This window comes from Tarenaya hassleriana, unplaced genomic scaffold (genome assembly GCF_000463585.1).
Source record: "Tarenaya hassleriana unplaced genomic scaffold, ASM46358v1 Cleome12, whole genome shotgun sequence".
NCBI lineage: Eukaryota > Viridiplantae > Streptophyta > Magnoliopsida > Brassicales > Cleomaceae > Tarenaya > Tarenaya hassleriana.
Window position 1 is genome coordinate 1 of NW_010962392.1, and position 19596 is coordinate 19596.

At 37.6% G+C, this 19596-nt stretch overlaps 4 protein-coding genes and 1 non-coding gene across 6 annotated transcripts in view; 1 reads left to right on the forward strand and 4 right to left on the reverse strand.

The window, feature by feature from the left end:
* Window positions 1-1484: 1484 nt before the first annotated feature.
* On the reverse strand, window positions 1485-1556 carry TRNAC-GCA. Its single transcript has one exon. It is a non-coding gene; the product is annotated as a tRNA-Cys (tRNA).
* A 436-nt stretch (window positions 1557-1992) lies between these two features.
* On the reverse strand, window positions 1993-3855 carry LOC104806103 (NAC domain-containing protein 86-like). The gene is made up of 4 exons (XM_010530821.1): window positions 3191-3855; window positions 2816-3096; window positions 2517-2723; window positions 1993-2408 (listed from the first exon to the last, which is right to left on the reverse strand). The coding sequence occupies exons 1-4, from the start codon at window positions 3345-3347 to the stop codon at window positions 2187-2189; spliced, it is 867 nt and encodes a 288-aa protein (XP_010529123.1). The 5' UTR covers window positions 3348-3855; the 3' UTR covers window positions 1993-2186.
* A 4446-nt stretch (window positions 3856-8301) lies between these two features.
* On the forward strand, window positions 8302-10614 carry LOC104806104 (pentatricopeptide repeat-containing protein At5g46580, chloroplastic). Its single transcript, XM_010530822.2, has one exon. The coding sequence runs from the start codon at window positions 8387-8389 to the stop codon at window positions 10532-10534; it is 2148 nt and encodes a 715-aa protein (XP_010529124.1). The 5' UTR covers window positions 8302-8386; the 3' UTR covers window positions 10535-10614.
* A 47-nt stretch (window positions 10615-10661) lies between these two features.
* On the reverse strand, window positions 10662-14209 carry LOC104806106 (probable serine/threonine-protein kinase At4g35230). The gene is made up of 10 exons (XM_010530823.2): window positions 13902-14209; window positions 13392-13615; window positions 12685-12820; window positions 12445-12578; window positions 12264-12369; window positions 12082-12167; window positions 11739-11927; window positions 11481-11639; window positions 11283-11396; window positions 10662-11129 (listed from the first exon to the last, which is right to left on the reverse strand). The coding sequence occupies exons 1-10, from the start codon at window positions 13975-13977 to the stop codon at window positions 10878-10880; spliced, it is 1476 nt and encodes a 491-aa protein (XP_010529125.1). The 5' UTR covers window positions 13978-14209; the 3' UTR covers window positions 10662-10877.
* Window positions 14210-15455: 1246 nt separating this feature from the next.
* Window positions 15456-19596, reverse strand: part of LOC104806107 (probable methyltransferase PMT14) — a 4504-nt gene continuing 363 nt past the window's right edge. The window contains exons 2-9 of one of the 2 annotated variants that reach the window (XM_010530824.2): window positions 19541-19596; window positions 18233-18890; window positions 17928-18138; window positions 17541-17823; window positions 17071-17457; window positions 16502-16579; window positions 15953-16212; window positions 15456-15790 (exon numbers count right to left, since the gene is read on the reverse strand). In XM_010530824.2, the coding sequence (XP_010529126.1) occupies window positions 15972-16212; window positions 16502-16579; window positions 17071-17457; window positions 17541-17823; window positions 17928-18138; window positions 18233-18877 (1845 nt within the window). In that variant the 5' untranslated portion in view covers window positions 18878-18890; window positions 19541-19596 and the 3' untranslated portion in view covers window positions 15456-15790; window positions 15953-15971. The remainder of the gene's footprint in view (window positions 15791-15952; window positions 16213-16501; window positions 16580-17070; window positions 17458-17540; window positions 17824-17927; window positions 18139-18232; window positions 18891-19540) is intronic. The other variant, XM_010530825.2, reaches the window with a different exon arrangement.

The window sequence follows — 19596 nt, forward strand, 5'->3', positions numbered from 1 at the left end:
GAATTAATTTCTCATTCACCACAAATTGGTTTTAAGAAATTAATAACATTTTTCTAACAATTATAACTCTACATTAGGACAAACCCAACCACAAAAAGTCCGGCTTTCTCATTTCTGACCTTTAGAATTTATATCCATAGATCCTGTTTCAGGCTGTCCCTAACTTGATGTCGTTAGAACGGCTCAGCTTGTGCTCGAGATGGATTTCTGTCGGTACCCTTTAACATATGAGGTTTGGTCCAACTGCTGATGTTTTACTTGTACAAGATTTTGGTTTCTGTCTGATTGATCCTTTGGTTCAGCAATGGTAAATTGAGTCTATCTTTTGCTCCTTCTCCTTTGTGAGTGAAAGAAATGAATCGTCCTAACAATCATTTTACAAATTCAGGGTGAGATTATTAGTCCTAGTTTACGAATTCAGTTCGGATGGATCAGCCAATATGATTAAGTGCCCATCATACGATAATATCTCTGTTTGCCAAGTCTTAAAGAAGACCACGTTTTCAGCTTCTCTCCATTACCAACCCACCACCTTGTTATAGCCAGATTATGATCTTGTCACTGGTTTGACTACTGAATTCTCCATGTAATAGTAATATGATTGTGCTCTCTCCCTTGTCACTGTCATCCCTAGTACTCGAACTCCTGCAATCACTATCCATGTGTATTTTCCTGCTATGGACTAAATTGAAAAGGAAAGATGGGCAAGAAGCCGATTTTAATGTGCATCCTCTTTGAATAATCAGGGTTTAGGATGGTATTCCAAGCGGCTAAGAGTTGATGAAGATGGAGATGTGGCAGATGAATTTCTGGAACAGGTCTTGCCAGAGCAGTGGACAACAAACCTTGAGGATCGGAATAGTACATTGAGGCTGGAAGTGAAGCAAAAGACTAGACCTGCACATGTAAGAGGCTTAATGGTATCTCCTGATGGGAAACTCCATCAATATGTCAGACACCAAGGAAGATTGTTACTAGTCTGAAGCATATATATACACACACACACACGAAATCGGACATAGATTAGAGCCGGTTTTGGTTAGATCATCATCAATCTTGATATTGAAAGATTCGATTTGTTTGTGTAATGATAGATTCTTGAAGTGGTATTGGGTTTTGATTCATGAGAAGTAGTTCTCAGTTTGTTGTTTCGGCGATTTTGTATATTTTAGGGTTAGAGCTGAGTACCGGAAACCAAACCGGGTCGGTCCGGTATGATTGGGTTCGGTTATATTGGAGAGGAAAATAGGGAGTAGATTTGTTTCGCGTCTTTTGTTTTGGGGTTTGGTCATGAATGGTCGGTAAACATTACATACAAACATCTATCCTTATCCCTTGTGCATCAACTCCACTATTTTCTTTGTAACTTTTGAAATCTAATTTAGGAAAACCAATCAAAGTTATATAAGTAATATTAGAATTTTGGTAAATTTGGTAAGTGAATGCTGAGAGATTTGAAAAAAAAAAGGTTACATAAAAATTGAAGGGCCCTACCGGGTTCGAACCGGTGACCTCTTGATCTGCAGTCAAATGCTCTACCACTGAGCTAAGGACCCAATTGCATGTTACATGGAAATATTTGAAGGCCTTCATAGGTCTTTTTTATATAAGGTTGCTGCGTCACATTTGTTCTTTTCCACGTGTTTTATTACTTTCTTTTACAAAAGCACTTTCAACATACATATTCGCCTAACTTATTATAAGCAGATGACACAAAAGCTTATAACCAACGATACGGTCCCCTGCTTTTTCCGAAAAAAAGATGATTTTATGCTAAAATTATTCCCATGCAATGATATAATTTGTTACCACTTCCAAAGCTGGTGACTTTTGATCAGTTAGGGTCAAAGGTTAATTAATGGTGGTCCAATTGTTTTTATCATTAGAGACCGAATCGATGCGGGCGACAAGAAGAGCGAAATTCGTGATTCTTTTTTTTTTTTTAATCAAATATATCATATATCCAATAACAACAAAACACAAAATCAACGTATAAAATTTCCTTTATATAAACAAAAAAGTCCGAGAGAGAGAGAGAGACTTCCATTCAAACGCCTTATACGTTTCCTCCAAAAGCTCAACGTTAAAAAGCGTCGTCTTGGAGTCCAATTTTACGTACTCGTCTTCTCCATGCATGTTTTTTTTGTAATAACCAAATTCAAAAGCTGTAAACCACGGTCTTTTGATCAATCGAATGAGCCCGTTTGGTTATTGTAACCACTGTAGTGCCCATCTCCGTATCCAATATTCGTCCAGTAACAGGTTTGCACCGATTGATCAATGTTGTGATCCACGTTCGAACACCATGGACTGGCCGAAAAATCGACTCCCTCCCATTCGTTATTAGCACACGAGAAATCATGCTTAGGAAAGTACTCGGACGCAACTTCTTGAATCTGGGGATAATCCTGCATATATATAACCAATATATATATATATATATCGTTTAGTAAGCGAAAAATTCAAGTTTAGTTACAAGTTCTCGTGCAAAAATTGACGGCCATCAAGTAGTATACCTTTGACGAATCAAGGATAAAATCGGGAGAAATCCAAATGTTACAAGAGTCCGCCGTGGTAAAATTAGGGTTACACGAGGTAAACGATGGCGTTTGGTCGACCATTTGTTCATTCGGAAATTTTTTATCTCGTGGATTTTTCTCGAGGTAATTAGTACCCTTTTGCTCGTTCTTCCTAACCACGCGGCACAACGCAAAAGCACAGCCCTAAATAAGAACATTAAGACACAAAAAACAAATTATACGATTCTTCAATATATAATAAGGTTCCAAAAAAACATTATTGAAATGTTTCTTACCTTTGAATTCTTTGATCCACGAGAAAGATCGTCATCGGATAGACGATATTCATGCATGACCCAATGAGTTCGATCGCCCAACGGGGCACGACCCTCGTAGAAAACCAGTGTTTTACGATAGCCCGAGACCGAGGAATGGCACGTTATTTTCCTGTCTTTTCCGGTTGCTTTCCAATAACCCGCCTTTGTTGCCCTATTCGTCCGGGAACCGTTCGGATACTTCTTGTCCCTCGGACAGAAGAAGAACCACTCCATGTCTCGGTTCGGCAGAAATGACTTGTCTGAAAACATACATACAAGATCTTGTTCCGAATGAGAACAAAGATGCCGAAGAACATTCCAAGAATGAGAAAAAGTCTCAATCGGAAAAGATACCTGGTAGTTCCCAAGGATCAAATTTGTATAGATCGATCTCGGGGATGACTTCTAGCTCGATCTCAAGCCCTTCGACTTTTCTTTTCAGGTAATACCCGACGAGTTCTTCGTCGGTAGGATGAAATCGAAATCCCGGAGGTAACGATGAACTTGCCATTTTTTTGCAGGAGAAATCACACTCTGCTGTAGCAGTGCTAGTTACTTGTGACACAAGAAAGAACCCTCACCCAAGAAAAAAAAAATCTATTGTTATCCAAAAAAACATACAGACAAGAACCAATCACGTTGCAGAAGAGCTATATCTGTTGATGATTTGGAAGATCCAAAAATAGAAACTTTTCTCGACACTTGATTTTTTGTTGAGGAACTCACGTCTATTGCATGCTTTTTGCGACAAGAACATTGTCTTGGCAAAAATACGGTTCTGTTTCTTCGGTATTTTCGTACAAAATACCCCCAAAAAAACCCTAAAGTTTCCCCCTTTTTCTCGATAATATTAGACCGAAATCAAAGGGCTGATGAAAAAAAAACGAGTAGGTGGGATTTGGAAAACAAGAAACTAAATCTCAAGGTCAAAGCCGCTGAATGAGCAAAAAGGTTTGGACTTTGAAAGGACGTTTGCGAAGGAGGAGATGGATTAATTAAATATGAGTTTTAAGGGGTAATTAATTAGGAGGGTAGAGAGCGAGGGAAGGTTGGTAGAGTGCTTGAAGGCTGTGGATTGCTTGATATATATAGCGCCAAAGCCGACGGCCAGATCACCAAAAACAATATTGAAAGTTATTATTTTTCTTTATTTATATATATATAATATAATATTGGGAAGAAAATAACCATTATACACCGAAAGTAATTATGACATTGCTTGTCCCAAGAGCTCTAAAAAATTCCAAAAGAAATTGGACCCACCTGCACTCTAAAGCTCCCGAACTTGTTCACACTATAATTATATATAACTCATTCACCCCATTTCTATTAACATTCCCAATTCCGGTTTTCTTACTATAACGTATAGTTTTCCAATATGTTGACATTTTATTTTTAATAGAAACCATGGTTTTACTTGACGTGTATCAAATCCATCATCATGAGCATGTGAAAGTATATAATACAAATCCCCCCCCAAAAAAAAAAAGACGCAGCATTTTGATATCAAATTCCAAATTCCGTTTGTGATTTTTTTTTGTCAAGTGTCGAACAATGTTATCCACGTCCACGTCAGCATGCGTCGGACAAAAGAACTTTTGTGGAAGCACTTTTCAAGTCATTAGAGAAGTGATGACAAAACTAAAATGGGAAAATAGCGTCGGAACAGCAATCGGAAATCCGCATCTCCAATTAAAAAAATAAAATGATTATTAAAATCGTTAATTTTTTTTTCCTGCTTTTCTTTTTCGTTCATGTCTTTTTGTAATGACCAAACAGTCCATTTGAATATTTGCAAACACAGATAAATTCGAGAAAAAAATTAAATGTAATGTTTTAAAGATATAAAAGTTAGCATTACCTGGTGTAGTTCCCATCTGCGTAGGACTGCCTATTAGAGATATTTATAATATTTTTTATATTTGACATCTCTTCAAGTTAGGGAAGTTGTTGTAAATAGGTTTAATATACTCTTGTATGAATATTGATATAAAGCAATAATACAAGCAAGCCTTTCAAATATCTTATACTGATCATACTTATATATATATATATATATATAACTTTTCGTGAATGAACGAATAATTGAATGATAGTTACGTACGGTTGATATTAGTTGTGTACTTGTGTATGATAATTTGAAAGTATGAACAAAAAGGAAATTATCAACGTTTTATATTTTCTTTTGTGGGAAAATTAAAAGAGTTTTAGAGAAGAGGGTTTTATTTGCATGAATTTTAGGGTTGAATGGAGGTAGTTTTTAAAGTTTTTAGAATTCAAAAAACAAAAAAAATTGATAATTAAGATTTTGTAAATTTAGTCAATAACTTGAAAAAACTAAAAATCAATTAAAAATCCAAAACTCCATTTTTTATTTATAAATACTAAAAAATACCGAAAAACAAAGTTAAAATCTAAAAAATAAAAACTCAAAATAAAAACTATAATCATTTCGTAATCTTAGTTTTTTGAATTTTAACTTATGCCACATAATACAAAATTAATAAATGAAACTTTAAAGTTTATTAACAATAGAGGCTAATAAAAGTTATAAAATTGAAACTATAAAAACGAAAAAGAAAAAAACGGAAAAGAAAAGAGGATTAAAACGAATAACTTCGTACAACGGAAATAAAAGTTCGGTTATATCTAATTGCGCTTTGCAATTACAATCGGGTTCTAGTATTTCCCAGTACTTTAGAAACGCTCATTTTAACCCCCTGTAAAAATATGCTTTGTAGTTACAGTGGGTTTAAAATTAAAGATATATAAAAATCATTATAACTAAAAACGAAATAAACGTTTGTTTTAAGGATTGCGGAAAAGTAAATTGAAGATAACCTCAATGCACCTACCCACCAACCAAGTGGGTTATTTTTAATGTCAGCTCTTTAATCTTATATGTAATAACGTGATTATTATCTTCGGATTGGATTATATTTTAATATGTCTTTCCTCTATCGATAAAATGTGATATAGAGCATGATTATATACACACACACGTTCCAACCGAAAAACCTTTTTAAATCTAATCCTCATAATTATCTTAACTTTGTTTTATTTATAAAAAACAAAATCCGACGTTTGTTATACTTTGTTATATGTGTATATTCGTTATTCGTTAGCCATCATTTAACATCCCATAATTTAACCATTCACATAAAAATAATTCGATAATAATTATTAAAAATAAAGTGATTCGAAACTAAAATCCGTTTTTTAAGTTTCAATATATAAAGAAAAACCAATTTAGATTGCTAATCATTTTTGGAGATTCCCGTAACGAACTCCAGTTCCGTTGGAGATTTAAATCAAGTTTAAAAAAAAAATGGAGAAAGAGAATTGGGTCAAATTAGTCTAAAATAGAAGTTATGAGGACTTTTTGAAAATGAGAAGACTTGGCTTATCACACTTTGTCCCCCGCCTTTTTCGTCTCTTTGCTTTCGGCTCCCTTCCTCTTTTTTTTTTTTTTGTCTCTCATTTATATCTATCTCACCCATTATTTTATTTTATTTATATTTCATATCCCAAAACATAATCACGCCCAAAATCCAACTTCTACATAAAATCTCAGTAATAAATAAATACATAGATTATCAAATCTCTCTATCAAAATATTGCCAAGTGTACGTACACTCTTTGTCTTTGTGTGTTTATATATATATATGTATGTATACACACACTCAGAGGCACAACACAAGCATTTGTATAAACACAAGAAGCTATCGGATGATGGAGGACAGGAGATGGACAAAGTTGCTTTCCCACGTTAGTGGGTGTGATTTTCACATCTTTGACTTTTTAGGTTATATGATAAATATTTTGTTTTTGGACTAAATTTCAAATGTCAATTTTTTGTCTCTGTAATTATTATGACGCGTGGATCATGGTTTAATCAATACATTTAATTAAATTGAACCAAATTTATCATTTGTTATAAAACGATTTGGGGATAGAGTATTTACAACAGCATTATATCAAAACTACTTTGTTGCATAGATCATACCTTTTTAAACTTTTTTTGTTTACCCGATATATATAACCGATATAATCACCATACGAGTTTTGAACGATATAATTAACTAATCAATTAGTATGATCATCATATAATTTTACGGTAATGTAACCATTGTGACCTTAAGATATATCATGAAGATTAAATTGATCACATAAAAAATAATATAAGAAAATATAGTTTAAAATTTATATAATAAAATAAGGGTATGTCTGATAATATTCCATCTACAATATGCAAATATACAACTTTGACTTGGAAATTAACAAGTAGCACTAGTAATGTTACGTTCTAGTGATAAGATGATTCCACGTATAGATAGCATGATCGCCCATCTTTGCAGACGAAATTTATTAATATATTCACACATTTTTTTTATGGTCAATGATTTGCTGTGCATATATATATATATATATATCAACAATATCTACTTTAGTGGTTGGGGCATCTATGAACATAATCCAATACACTTTTGAATTTTGATTGTAGATTCATTCTCTTTGGTATAAAATTCAATAGGAAAAGATATTGAATTTATCATATTGATTCTGAACATGTAAAGATATACTCACGCATTTAAAAGATAATAAAAAACATACGTGAAAATGTAAAATATGTCATAACTAAGTTATTAATTAACGTAGTTTTATATCTGAGATCATTAAAATATTTTGAGCTGATGAACTCTTAAATATCAGCACGAATTTGGTCCTTCACATATAGTAGAAACATACAATACATCTAGTCAAGAGATACATACATACATACATACATACATACATACATACATACATACATACATACATACATACATACATACATACATACATACATACATACATACATACATACATACATACATACATACATACATACATACATACATACATACATACATACATACATACATACATACATACATACATACATACATACATACATACATACATACATACATGTGTGTGTATATATGGTATTCAGCTAAGATGTATTTTTAATAATAAAGTTTTTCATAATTGCGATAATTTAAATTGTTAATTTTATTAAATTTTTATAATTAATTTTAAAATTTATAAAATTATAACATGCTTCAAAATCGGATCGTTTTTTACTATCAGTGTTTTGTTCTTATAAACGCATTAAATGGTTTAAATTCTTATTAAATCGTGTCTAAATTGGTGAACCAAAATTTTATTTTGATTTGGGCCTAAAGCTGGCCCAATAGCTGAACTATTGGGCCCATTTATATAACGGGATGGTGTTTAGGACCAGGTGGTGTTAATAAGACTTGAAAATTCTTATATAAAATATAAAATTATTTGCTTAATATATAATTTCGACCGCCTTGAAAAATCACTTCAACTAGACTGAAACTTTTACAGCTTCAGAGAAAAAATAAATCCTAAAAAATATATAATTTTAGGGTTTTAGAGCGTCATTTCAAATAGAGATAAGATGTCTGAATAATATCTTCATGTATCCATAACACAAAGCCCTCTCCCTGTTCACGGGAAAAACCTCTCCGTGCCTCTCTAATGGCGTCTCTTCTGTCCACAGCCATTGACGCCTGTTTCATTTCGCAGAGCTCTGACACGAAGAGGCAGAGCTTCTTCCCAAACCCAAAACCGTCACCTTTAAGACGATGTCGGACCAAAAGACTCACCATTTCCTGCAATTCATCGAAACCAGCTAAAACCCTAGAAGAATATCCGCTCACCGGCGCCAAAAGCCCATCTCTGTCTGAACAGCTGAAGTCTCTCTCTGCAACGACGCTCAAACCGGATCAAACCCATGTCTTGTCTAAGCCAAAGTCTGTCTGGGTTAATCCCGCAAGGCCCAAAAGGTCAGTTCTTTCACTTCAGAGGCACAAACGCTCGTCTTATTCCTACAACCCTCAGCTTCAAGACCTCAAGGCTTTTGCCCAGAAGCTCAACAGCTCTGAATTCACCGAAAATTCCGAGTTTTTGGCTGTTCTCGATGAAATTCCACACCCACTCACCAGGGACAATGCCTTGTTGGTGCTTAATAGCTTGAGACCATGGCAGAAAACCCATCTTTTCTTTGGTTGGATGAAGGCCCAGAATCTGTTCCCCATCGAAACCATATTTTATAACGTCACGATGAAATCTCTGAGGTTTGGGAGGCAGTTTCAGCTCATTGAGGAGCTTGCGCTTGAAATGGTAAGGGATGGGGTTGAGCTTGATAACATTACTTATTCCACTATAATTACATGTGCAAAGAGGTGCAGTCTTTATGACAAAGCTATTGAATGGTTTGAGAGAATGTATAAAACCGGTCTGATGCCGGATGAGGTCACTTACTCTTCAGTTCTTGATGTTTATGCCAAGTTGGGCAAGGTTGAGGAGGTACTCAGTCTTTATGAGAGGGCCGTGGCTACGGGGTGGAAACCCGATCCTTTAACGTTTTCAGTGTTGGGAAAGATGTTCGGTGAGGCAGGGGATTATGATGGGATTAGGTATGTTCTTCAAGAGATGAAATCCATGGATGTAAAGCCTAATGTGGTTGTGTACAATACTTTGTTGGAGGCAATGGGCAAGGCCAAGAAGCCAGGTTTGGCTAGGAGTCTGTTCAATGAGATGCTCGAGTCAGGTTTAACTCCGAATGAGATAACTTTAACAGCTCTTGTCAAGATTTACGGTAAAGCGAGGTGGGAGAAAGATGCCCTTCAATTGTGGAAGGAAATGAAGGCTAGGAACTGGCCAATGGACTTCATTCTGTACAACACATTGCTGAACATGTGTGCGGATATCGGGTTGGAGGAAGAAGCAGAGACGCTGTTTTGTGATATGAAGCAGTCCATGCAATCTAAGCCGGATAGTTTTAGTTACACAGCAATGCTGAATATATATGGCAGTGGAGGGAAAGTTGACAAAGCCATGGCATTGTTTGAAGAGATGTTGGAAGCCGGAGTTCAACTTAACGTGATGGGTTGCACTTGTTTAATCCAATGCTTGGGAAAAGCAAGAAGGATCAATGATTTGGTTAAAGTATTTAACCTTTCGATTCAACGTGGAGTTAAGCCTGATGACAGGCTATGTGGCTGTCTTCTTTCAGTCGTGGCCTTGTGTGAGACCAGTGAAGATACTGATAAGGTAATGGCGTGTTTGGAGAAGGCCAATCTGAAGCTGATCTCCTTTGTGAAGCTAATCATGGATGAGAAAACCGGGTTTGAAACTGTTAAAGAAGAATTCAGGTCGGTGATCAGTGAAACCCAAGTGGAAGCCAGAAGACCCTTCTGCAACTGCTTGATAGACATATGCAGGAACAAGAATCACCATGAGAGAGCTCGTGAGCTTCTCTATCTGGGAACACTCTTTGGGCTGTATCCTGGACTTCACAACAAAACCCTAAAAGAGTGGAGCTTAGACGTAAGGTCACTGTCCATTGGTGCTGCTGAAACTGCCCTTGAAGAGTGGATGAGGACACTGGCCACCATTGTTAGACGCCAAGAGGATCTTCCTGAGAGGTTCTTGGCTCAAACCGGGATGGGAACTCACAAATTCGCGCAGGGATTAGGGAACTCGTTCTCATCTCACCTTGAAAAGCTCTCTGTGCCTTTCAGACCATGCCAGGAAAAGGCAGGTCGCTTTGTGGCTACAAGGGATGATTTGGTATTCTGGTTGGAGTCAAAGTTTCAACCTTTGGTTGCTTCCCAGGCATAGAACATCGTTGTAACCAATAGCAACTATTGTTTTCCCAAAATCTGTTGATATGCGTAATACCATATTGATTTTCAGACACAGTTGCGGTTTCTTTATATAATCAAGGAAAGTGCAATTAGATCACAACAGTGGGAAAGTCATGCTATTATTTTCCTTTTTCCATGAGATTTTACACTTCACTGAAACAACCAACCAACCAACACACAGACACTGATCACAACATCCATAACCAAACCAATTTCCTGCAAAACTCATCACAACATCTCTCAGTTTTTTTTCTTACAAGACAATACCTCGAACTTGTCCGTGAAGACCCATAAATATTTGGGGGGCTTTGCTTTCTTCAGCTTCGCCAGCTGTTCTGTCTCTTGGCTTCAAAGGCGGCACCATCATTGAGCATGTCTTGGGCATCAGTCTCCATCCCCAGTTTCGAAAGCGCAATGGCTTGGAGGTAAAATGCAGTTGGCCACTCGGGTATGCACACCTGCGCCTGCATTGCGTCCCTTAGGGCAAGCTCTGGTTGGTCCGTCATTAGATACGAGAAAGCCCTTCTCGCGAACACAGTGGCAGAAGGTCCCGACATCATCGCCACCAACTGGTTCACATGACAGAGTAACACAGCAGATACGAGGATTAGGCTGCTACTGAGATATGCAGAAGAAGCAAAAGTGGAAATCTTTCTTGAATCTACTTATGATTCCATGGATTCTTGATATTCTCGAGAATCTTTAAATTCGAATTCTTTTACCTTTGAGTAACATTCGATAGCATTCTTGAAATCCTTGTCTCTAAAAGCAATGTCTCCAAACTTTTTTGTGTTCAACATCTCTTGCACTTGCTGAGTCCATTCTTGAAATGAAAGCTGAATACACAGATCTAACTGTAAGTGAATATACTGATACAATACATAGAAACAACATTGACGAGGAAAAGATTGTAAATGTACCTCGTTTTCTGCACCTTCCTCATCTTTGTAACCGGTTTTAAGCAGAATGTCATGAACGGTTGCCAGGTCCATCTTAGAACAGGCCTTTCCAAGAGGAGAGAGCATAGTTGGTAAAACTACAGTGTTCTTTTGCAAGCCCATCAGCACATGAGATGCAATCTGAAAGCACAACCCAAAAAACAGGAAAAGCAAACACTTTTGTCATGGAAGTGCATATTTCACAGTAATGGGCGTCAGTCTTAGAGGATGATGCTTCACCTCTTTTTGCTTTTGTTGTGGTGCGATCGCAGAGAGAAGAAACTTGGTATCGGGTCGATCCTTGGCTTCTGATTGAAGGCATTTTGAAGCAAGCTCGACCAATTTAGTGGCATCTTCATTCGCATATTGCCCTTCCAGAGACGAATCCATCAATAGCAGCACATTTTTCCCTCTTATAATATCGAGAGCCTGTAAAGAACAAGATCATTACTTCAGATGGGACATTCCATCTGGATGGTATACATGACATGCACATGGGTGGGGTGGGGACTTGCCACCATGCAGTACATGAGAAAAATGTGTTCTGAAAGAGGTTAGAGTTTGCTGAAAGTAGGGTACATACATGGCTTGGTGGAATATGTTTACCGCTCATCAGATCCAAAAGAACCGTTCCATAACTGTATATCACACTTTCAGGAATGACTCTGCCTGCAAATGCACAGAACCATGATGTTCACCAGAGCAGGAAAAAGACAGAATATTCATGTTCTTGATTGTGTTTCACATTTGAGGACACATCTATACCTGTTCGTAAAAACTCTGGCGGAGTATAAGCTAAGTTAGTACTGTAGCTCTTTCCATCTCTACTGTTCTTCATGAGACCAAAACTCGATAGACGAGGATCACCATCCTGCAGGAAAACCAGTGAAATTTAAGCTATGCAAATGCGAGTCTGTAGCAACGTTTATTCTGATGAGATGTACACCTCATCGAAGAGGATTCTGTATGCATTAAGATCGTGATAGATTTTCCTGTTTTCCATGTTACAGTGATCGAGTGCTTGTGCAATATAGTCTGCAACCCGAACACGCATTTCCCATGGGAGTGGTTGCTTTTCCCCTGCAAAAACGAAAGCAGAACATAGAAAGATGAACATAAAACTTCTAAAGAAGCTTATACGGGGAATGAATGACTAAAAATTTGAGATTAAAAAAAAGGTTAGTACAGTGAAAGAGATGCTTCGAGAGGGTATCATTGGGCATATACTCCGCTACCAACAGTCTCTCATCTCCTTCAGCACAGCAACCGATCAAATTGACCAATCTCTTGTGTCTAAGCTTACCAACACCGGTTGCTTCTGCCTGATTGACAAGTCAAACATGGTCAACACAAGATCACATTTCCCACTTTCTGCTCTCTTTAGCTCCCAACTTGAACAGAAAACAGGTACCCAAGTGAACAAAGAAAAAAGTTCCATAGTTGACTTCAAAGTGTTTTTTTTTTCAAATGATGAAAACTTGAAGAAAACACCTTTAAGGATCTACCTGCCATTATTGCATGCAAAAGTAATCCTAACCCGAAATAATGAAACAACAGGGAAGATAGAAAGTAAAAGAGGAACCCAATAGAACAGTAAACCTGGAATTATATAACAGTTTTGCACCAAAAGTTGCAGACTTTTGACATCTTAAAGCAACCAAAAGAAGTGTAGTCTATTCTCTCATCAAATCATTCTCAAGGGCAGCCCTTATTTTTCCATCCCTTTGACTAGAAATTACACATCACCCTATAAGTTTGGTCTTTGGCGGTAACTGGAGCATCCCCAATACTCAAGAGTCCCAAATCCGAGCTAAAATTCACAGAAAAATCATTCCATGAATTTTCTCAGCAGCCAAACAATAAATCCTAGGTTGACCTTTTTTCACATCTTACCACAAACTGCTGAGCATCAGGCCACGACTGCCTAGAGAACCGCTTAATCGCTACGAGCCGGTTCCCTTCAAGCTTTCCTCTGTAAACCACATTGGGGGCTTTCTCTCCACCTTCAGACACAATGCAGCTTGAGCTAAAACCGTTTGTTGCCTTCCTCAACTCATCAAGATCAAACTCTTTGAAAGCCGGAACTTGGTTCTCCTGATCCATCTGGTCCCCATTTACTGCAACACAATCAACAGTTATAACAACAGGGAAAGAAAAAACAAAACCCCAAAGATGAAAAAGGCACCGAGTTACGAAAGGAGGTACAGAAAAGGGTTTAGTGCGAAAAAGGTAGAAACTTTCCAACGTATTCTGCTTCAGAGATCAGGAAACCCTAAAACCCACAAGGCACCGAAGCAAACCCACCAAAAAACAGGACAGAAATACGCATAGACCGAACCGAATCTGGACATTTTGCAAGCAAAAGATCACAAAACAGTGAAAATATAGAATCAAGAGAGATACCTGATTCTGGTTTGTTTGGGGCTGATGGGTCATCGGGAGAAGGAAGATGAGCAGTTTTTGAGTGCAGGCAACCCATCTCTCTCTCTCTCTCTCTTTCTCTCACATTCAAAAGCTGGAAAATTTTTATGATTTCTGCAGAAAGATCATAAATTTGGATGGGAAACAGGAGTTTAAGGGCAATATCTGTGTTGATCAGTTGAAGGATTTTCCCTCGTTTTCCAGGGAAAGTGAGGTCTCAACAATGGTGGGATTTTTTGGTTTGGCTTTGTTTCCTGGTAGGAGCTGAGGAAGCAGTGTGGGATATAAATTTTCCACCCACAAAAAAAAAGCCTAATATATTATATATATATAAAAAAAGTACTTTCTCTGATTGAACAGTGATAGGGAAAATCTGAAATCTAACCCAAAAGGCTGCAGAGAGTTGAAAAATAGGTCTCATTAACACTATGCCAAGCAAATATCATTTCCCAACTCTTCTGTTCTTCTTGATTTTATTTTTATTTTTTGGTAAAAAATTAGTAGAAGCTGTTCTTTTAGTTTACATCACATGCAAAAAAAAAACTCTTTGAATAAAATAATATTTGTAAAATCTATATTTTAGATTGGTTTTGGGAAATTTTAGAAACTCTTGTCTCCTAGTTTCTGCTAATTTATGTTTAATATAATTCCAAGAAATGCTAAAAATGATTTGTTTTTGGGGTGAAATTGGGTTTCAAAAGAATATGATGGAGAGAGAGAGAGAGAAAAGGGGATCACATGATCAGTCTATCATGGGGCACGTGCCAATGTCTTCTTGGGTCCTGAATTATACCGAGAAAAGTGGTTACTACTTCTTTTTAAATAAGTATATTTAATATTAATTAATACCACTTTCTGCACTAATCTAAAAAGCACATAAATACCAAATATCTCAAGGAGATTTTGATTAACGTCTACGAATTATCGGAACTACTGATGTATTTTAATATTCAAATAATTTCTTATTATGTAAATTGAATTAATATTACAAATTTCTTTTTCGTGTACCATATGAAATTAATGAAAGTCTAAAGTCTTTAATCGATTTTCATTTGGGTTTGTATTGGTTTGAATATTTTGTACAATCCTCTTTTTTTTCAACAAAATTAAAATAAAGAGAACAAGGGAATATATTCCTAAATAGACTATAGTAAATTTTTTTTAAAAAAAGGACATAACATAATTTCATAATGGTAACCATTAATAAAAAGAATCTTTGACTAATCATATACTAATCATATGGGAATTTCTCGATGAAAGAATCAGTGCAAATATTTTTTATACATCACTCCACATTCTCTAATCTCTACTCCCACCAACAAATAAAATAAAATAAAACGAGTATTATGAAAGAAAAAAAAATCGAAATATTGCAAGACAAAAAGGGACTAAGGCCTGACTTTGAATTTTTAATGAAAAAAGCACCTAATCCATTGAGATTTGACATATTAATTAAAATAAAACCTTCAAACCCATCGAGGCTAAATGTTTATAATGCCCAATTATTTACATATGGGCCTTTATATGACAATGTTATGGAAATAATTAATTTCACATCATACTAATGAAAAATGTTACGATCATACAATAATTTCACATCATAATAGCTAGCGACCGATGCAAACCTTTTCTCGAGCTTTGGACTCTCTTATTTGGGCCAAATACATCAACAATAATTATAAAGGAAAAAAACTAAAGAAAATGAAATGCTAGGGGACAAAAAATAATTGCAAATATTCTTTTACACCACCTAAAATATTCAAACTTTGACCCCTCCATTTCGTAGAAACTCCGATTCTGTCCTCACTTTCTCACTTCCATTGGCTTCGAGCAAACTTCCTCTTGCCGGGATGCATAGATCAACAATCACACTGTGAACACAATAACCTTGTAAATAAATTCAGAATAAAAGCAAAATCTAACAATAATCTTGTATTGACCTGCATCTTGAGAGGGGGTAAATTGACAATAACAAGACTTTGCAGCCAAATCCGGGAAAAGATAAACGTCCGGGGGAATTTGAATACAAGTACCTGAGAAAGTTTTGGCTATTCATTCTTCACTAGAAGAAGACGTACTGTTACCGCCGGCGACCCAGTACTGTTTGACGGCGACGAGGATTTTCTCCGGCACGAGAGGACCGTCCTCGTGATCCATCAGCTTTGTGTCCCATCTCATTCCGTCGGCGATTTTTCTTACGTCGTTAAGAACATCGACCTCGTCACGGAAAATCACCGTTCCTTCTGGCCGGAGAATACGATCCATTTCCAAGAGAATGTCTTCTATTTTGCAGCTGCATGTGTGGAATTCAAACCATATAGAAGCAGAACAGAATATCATGAGAGAGAGAGAGAGAGAGTTATGTCTGAGATCTTCAGTAACAGAGCTGTGTTACGAGAGAAAAAACACGACCCTTGTTTCTTGAGCCAGATTCGTGAACGATGAGAAACAAAGATTCGATTTTTAACGATGTTGATGAGGAAGAATCGATTTTTAACAATGGTGCTCGACGATGAACAATGATGGCTAAAAGATTCGATTTTTGACGATGGTTTGATTGATAAGGAACAAGTTCGGCTGACCTGTTCTTATACAAGCTGAAGACGCCATTGGCATGGATAAGATCGTATGTCCTCGGGTAAGTAGAGAAGCCTTCACACCTGTAGATACAAAACAGAAGAAAAACATCAGAAACTAGGAGTGGTCATTTCGATTATTAACCGAATAACCGAGCCGAACCGAACCGAATAAGACATAACCGTATCCGAACCGAACCCGACATCAAAACCGAACGGTTATGATTTACTTAAACCCGAAAAACCGAACCCGAAACCGAACCGAACCGAATAAAAAATAACCGAAAAAACCGAAAGAATAACCGACATTTTCTTTGGAAAATTGAACTTTTTACCAAAACCGAACCGAACCCGAACCGAAAAATAACCGAACCGAACCGAACCAGAATTTATATAAAAACCGAATGGTTATAGTTTTTCTATAACCGAAATAACCGAACCCGAATATAACCGAACCGAACCCGAACCGAAACCCGAATTGGCCACCCCTATCAGAAACCGTGTTCATATTCCGAAAGTTCAGATCTTTCGCACAAGGAAAGACTCGAATCCCCATAAAATCAGATCTTTCATACCAGTCGTGGTAGATACCGATGAGACCCCTCTCGTATATGACACCTAACGTGTTCTTCGCAATGGTTGGAATGACGTTCATAACCCAAGACTTAGGGGATTCAACCGCTGCTGCAAATCCACCGAGACCCGCGTTCATGTCCATCACATTACGGAATCTTGTTGTACCAATCAGTCTGTTGACCCTTTTGTATGTACTCAGACGCTTCTTCCAGAGTTTGTTGTCCTCCTCGAATGATTCAGCATTGACACCCTCGACTTGACCTTTGGAAATACGTGGAGGGACTGCAAACAGCCTTTCCGGAAACTTCTTCAGCTTTCCTCCGGCGACTTCGTCTTCACTGGATACCTTAGGGAACGGAGTTACACACGTTTCCATCTCCTTGTACCTACGATAGAACATAAGGCAAAGATTTAGCAACGAAACTTAAGATAGAACATACATCAATCAATGTAGAAGAGAAAAACATACCAGACATCATCGGTGTCTTTTCCCTCGCAGAAGTTAACGGATGTCCTGTCACAAGACTCGTCGTTCGGTTTCTTTCTCCAGATTGCGATATCTCCCTTCTCGTACTTCTTCTCCCAGCACAAGGACTCTGCAATTTCCTCTATTCTCTTCTGTTCTGCGTTGAGTTCTTGCTTAGACCGCTTCCATGTCTGGTAATAGGTCTTCCAGTTGATCGGAGGCCCAGACAAGACCCAGTACCCTCCTGGTCTCAGTACTCTATCGACTTCCGTCAAATACATTCCCTCTGTCCAAGCAATAGAATATCGGTCCAAATGCCATCAATTTCAAGAAGTTGATTCTATTTCCATTTGTATTGTTTGAGATCAAACATAGGCTACTGACACTTACCGTTTGAGGTCCATGGTATTAAGCATCGAGAGCATTGGGCCATATCAAAGGCTCTTGAAGGGTATGGAAGACGAATGGACCCGAGGACACCTATTACTGCAGGAACACCTCTCTCGAGTGCAAACTGTACCTGTGCTTCGTGGTTGTCCCGTGGTGCAAATGACATTGCCAATACGTTCCTTTTAAGCATATAGGCTCCCCAGCTTGCAACCTAGCGGTAAAAAAACGAACAAAGGAGAGAAATATTCATATCAAAACAGAAATATAGATCGAAAACAAGATGTACAGATGGAGAACTGACTCACCCCACATCCTGTGTCCAATGCAGTTCTGACGGTGCCATCTTTGATCGGGATAACGGAAGCTAGCTCATCTATATATGCATCGGCTCCCTGAGGAAACATGGTTCCTCCTCCGGGGAACTTGAACACATTTCCTTGAAATTGCACCCAGTTCTGCCCAGCCTTTTCGACCGTCAAGCTTTTGAAAGGAACATTGGCATAGTGGACATAATCCCGGCATTTAGGCCAAGGGAATGGAGTCATATATCCTTTAGGTGCCGGTATAAGACAATGCAGTTTCTCATTCTCTGGCGGGCAATGTCTCTCTCTGTATATCATATTCTCCCTCGGGAACTTCATCGCACGGTCTTGTTCCTGGCAAGGAGTGTAATCCTTGTATTTCACATCACACGGTTTGAACACGACGGGTTTTGGCTTAGCCGTTTGAGGAATCTCCACCTTGTTATGGTGAGGCTCAAAGTCGAGATCAGTGACAATGTCTGTGCACTGTGCCTGCTTGGTTATCTCCATAGCTATGCTGTCTCCTTTGCCGAAACCGCTCTTCTGCCATGCTCCAAGAAGATAGAAGAAACAGCACAAACCTATCACGGCGATTAGAGAGAGAGGACTCCTCGACCTGTTCCCCGGTGGGTTATGCTTAGAACCCATGATCTGGAATCTCCTGGAGTATCGAAAATTCAGAGCTTATACGATTGATCAAATACTTCATACAGTACATTATATCCACATGAAGCTCTGTACTATATAAATGGAATGGAAGTGAAAGCAGGAAAGAACACCTCGAACAGGAAGTTAGAAGAGTTCACATACACAAGTGGGGACTATACAGACACAGACACAGAGAAACATATGTATTATGTTGGAGATCTAGGAAAGGATCTTGCAGCAGAATACTTTCCATTTATGTACAAACACTAATTCAGTAGCAAAATCATCGAAACAGAATCAGTCGAGCTGATTCAACTTAATTTCAAATGGAGATTCAGCAGAACGAAAGACCTAATTCACGATGGAAAAGCTGGATCATTTAGAGAAGAAGCCCTTCATTTCCTTAGCAGAACCCATCAGTTATCAACAGCAAAAAACCTAAACTCTAGCATTCTACTAGAAAACCCACTTCGCGAACCGAAGCGAAATCATCAAGAACGGAACCATCATAGATTTAAACAGAAGAAGAAACCCTCAGGGAACAGAAAGATCGTAACTTTAGTATTGCCCACAAAACCCTATGAACCAAAATGAAAAACCCAGAAAGGATCTCGCTGAATCAAATCACCGACAAAGCTGAAAATTGAAGTAAGAAAGATGAACCTGGTCGATGCAGTGAGGAACGATCTTGTCGGTCGGAGAGTGTCTTCCTCTCTTTC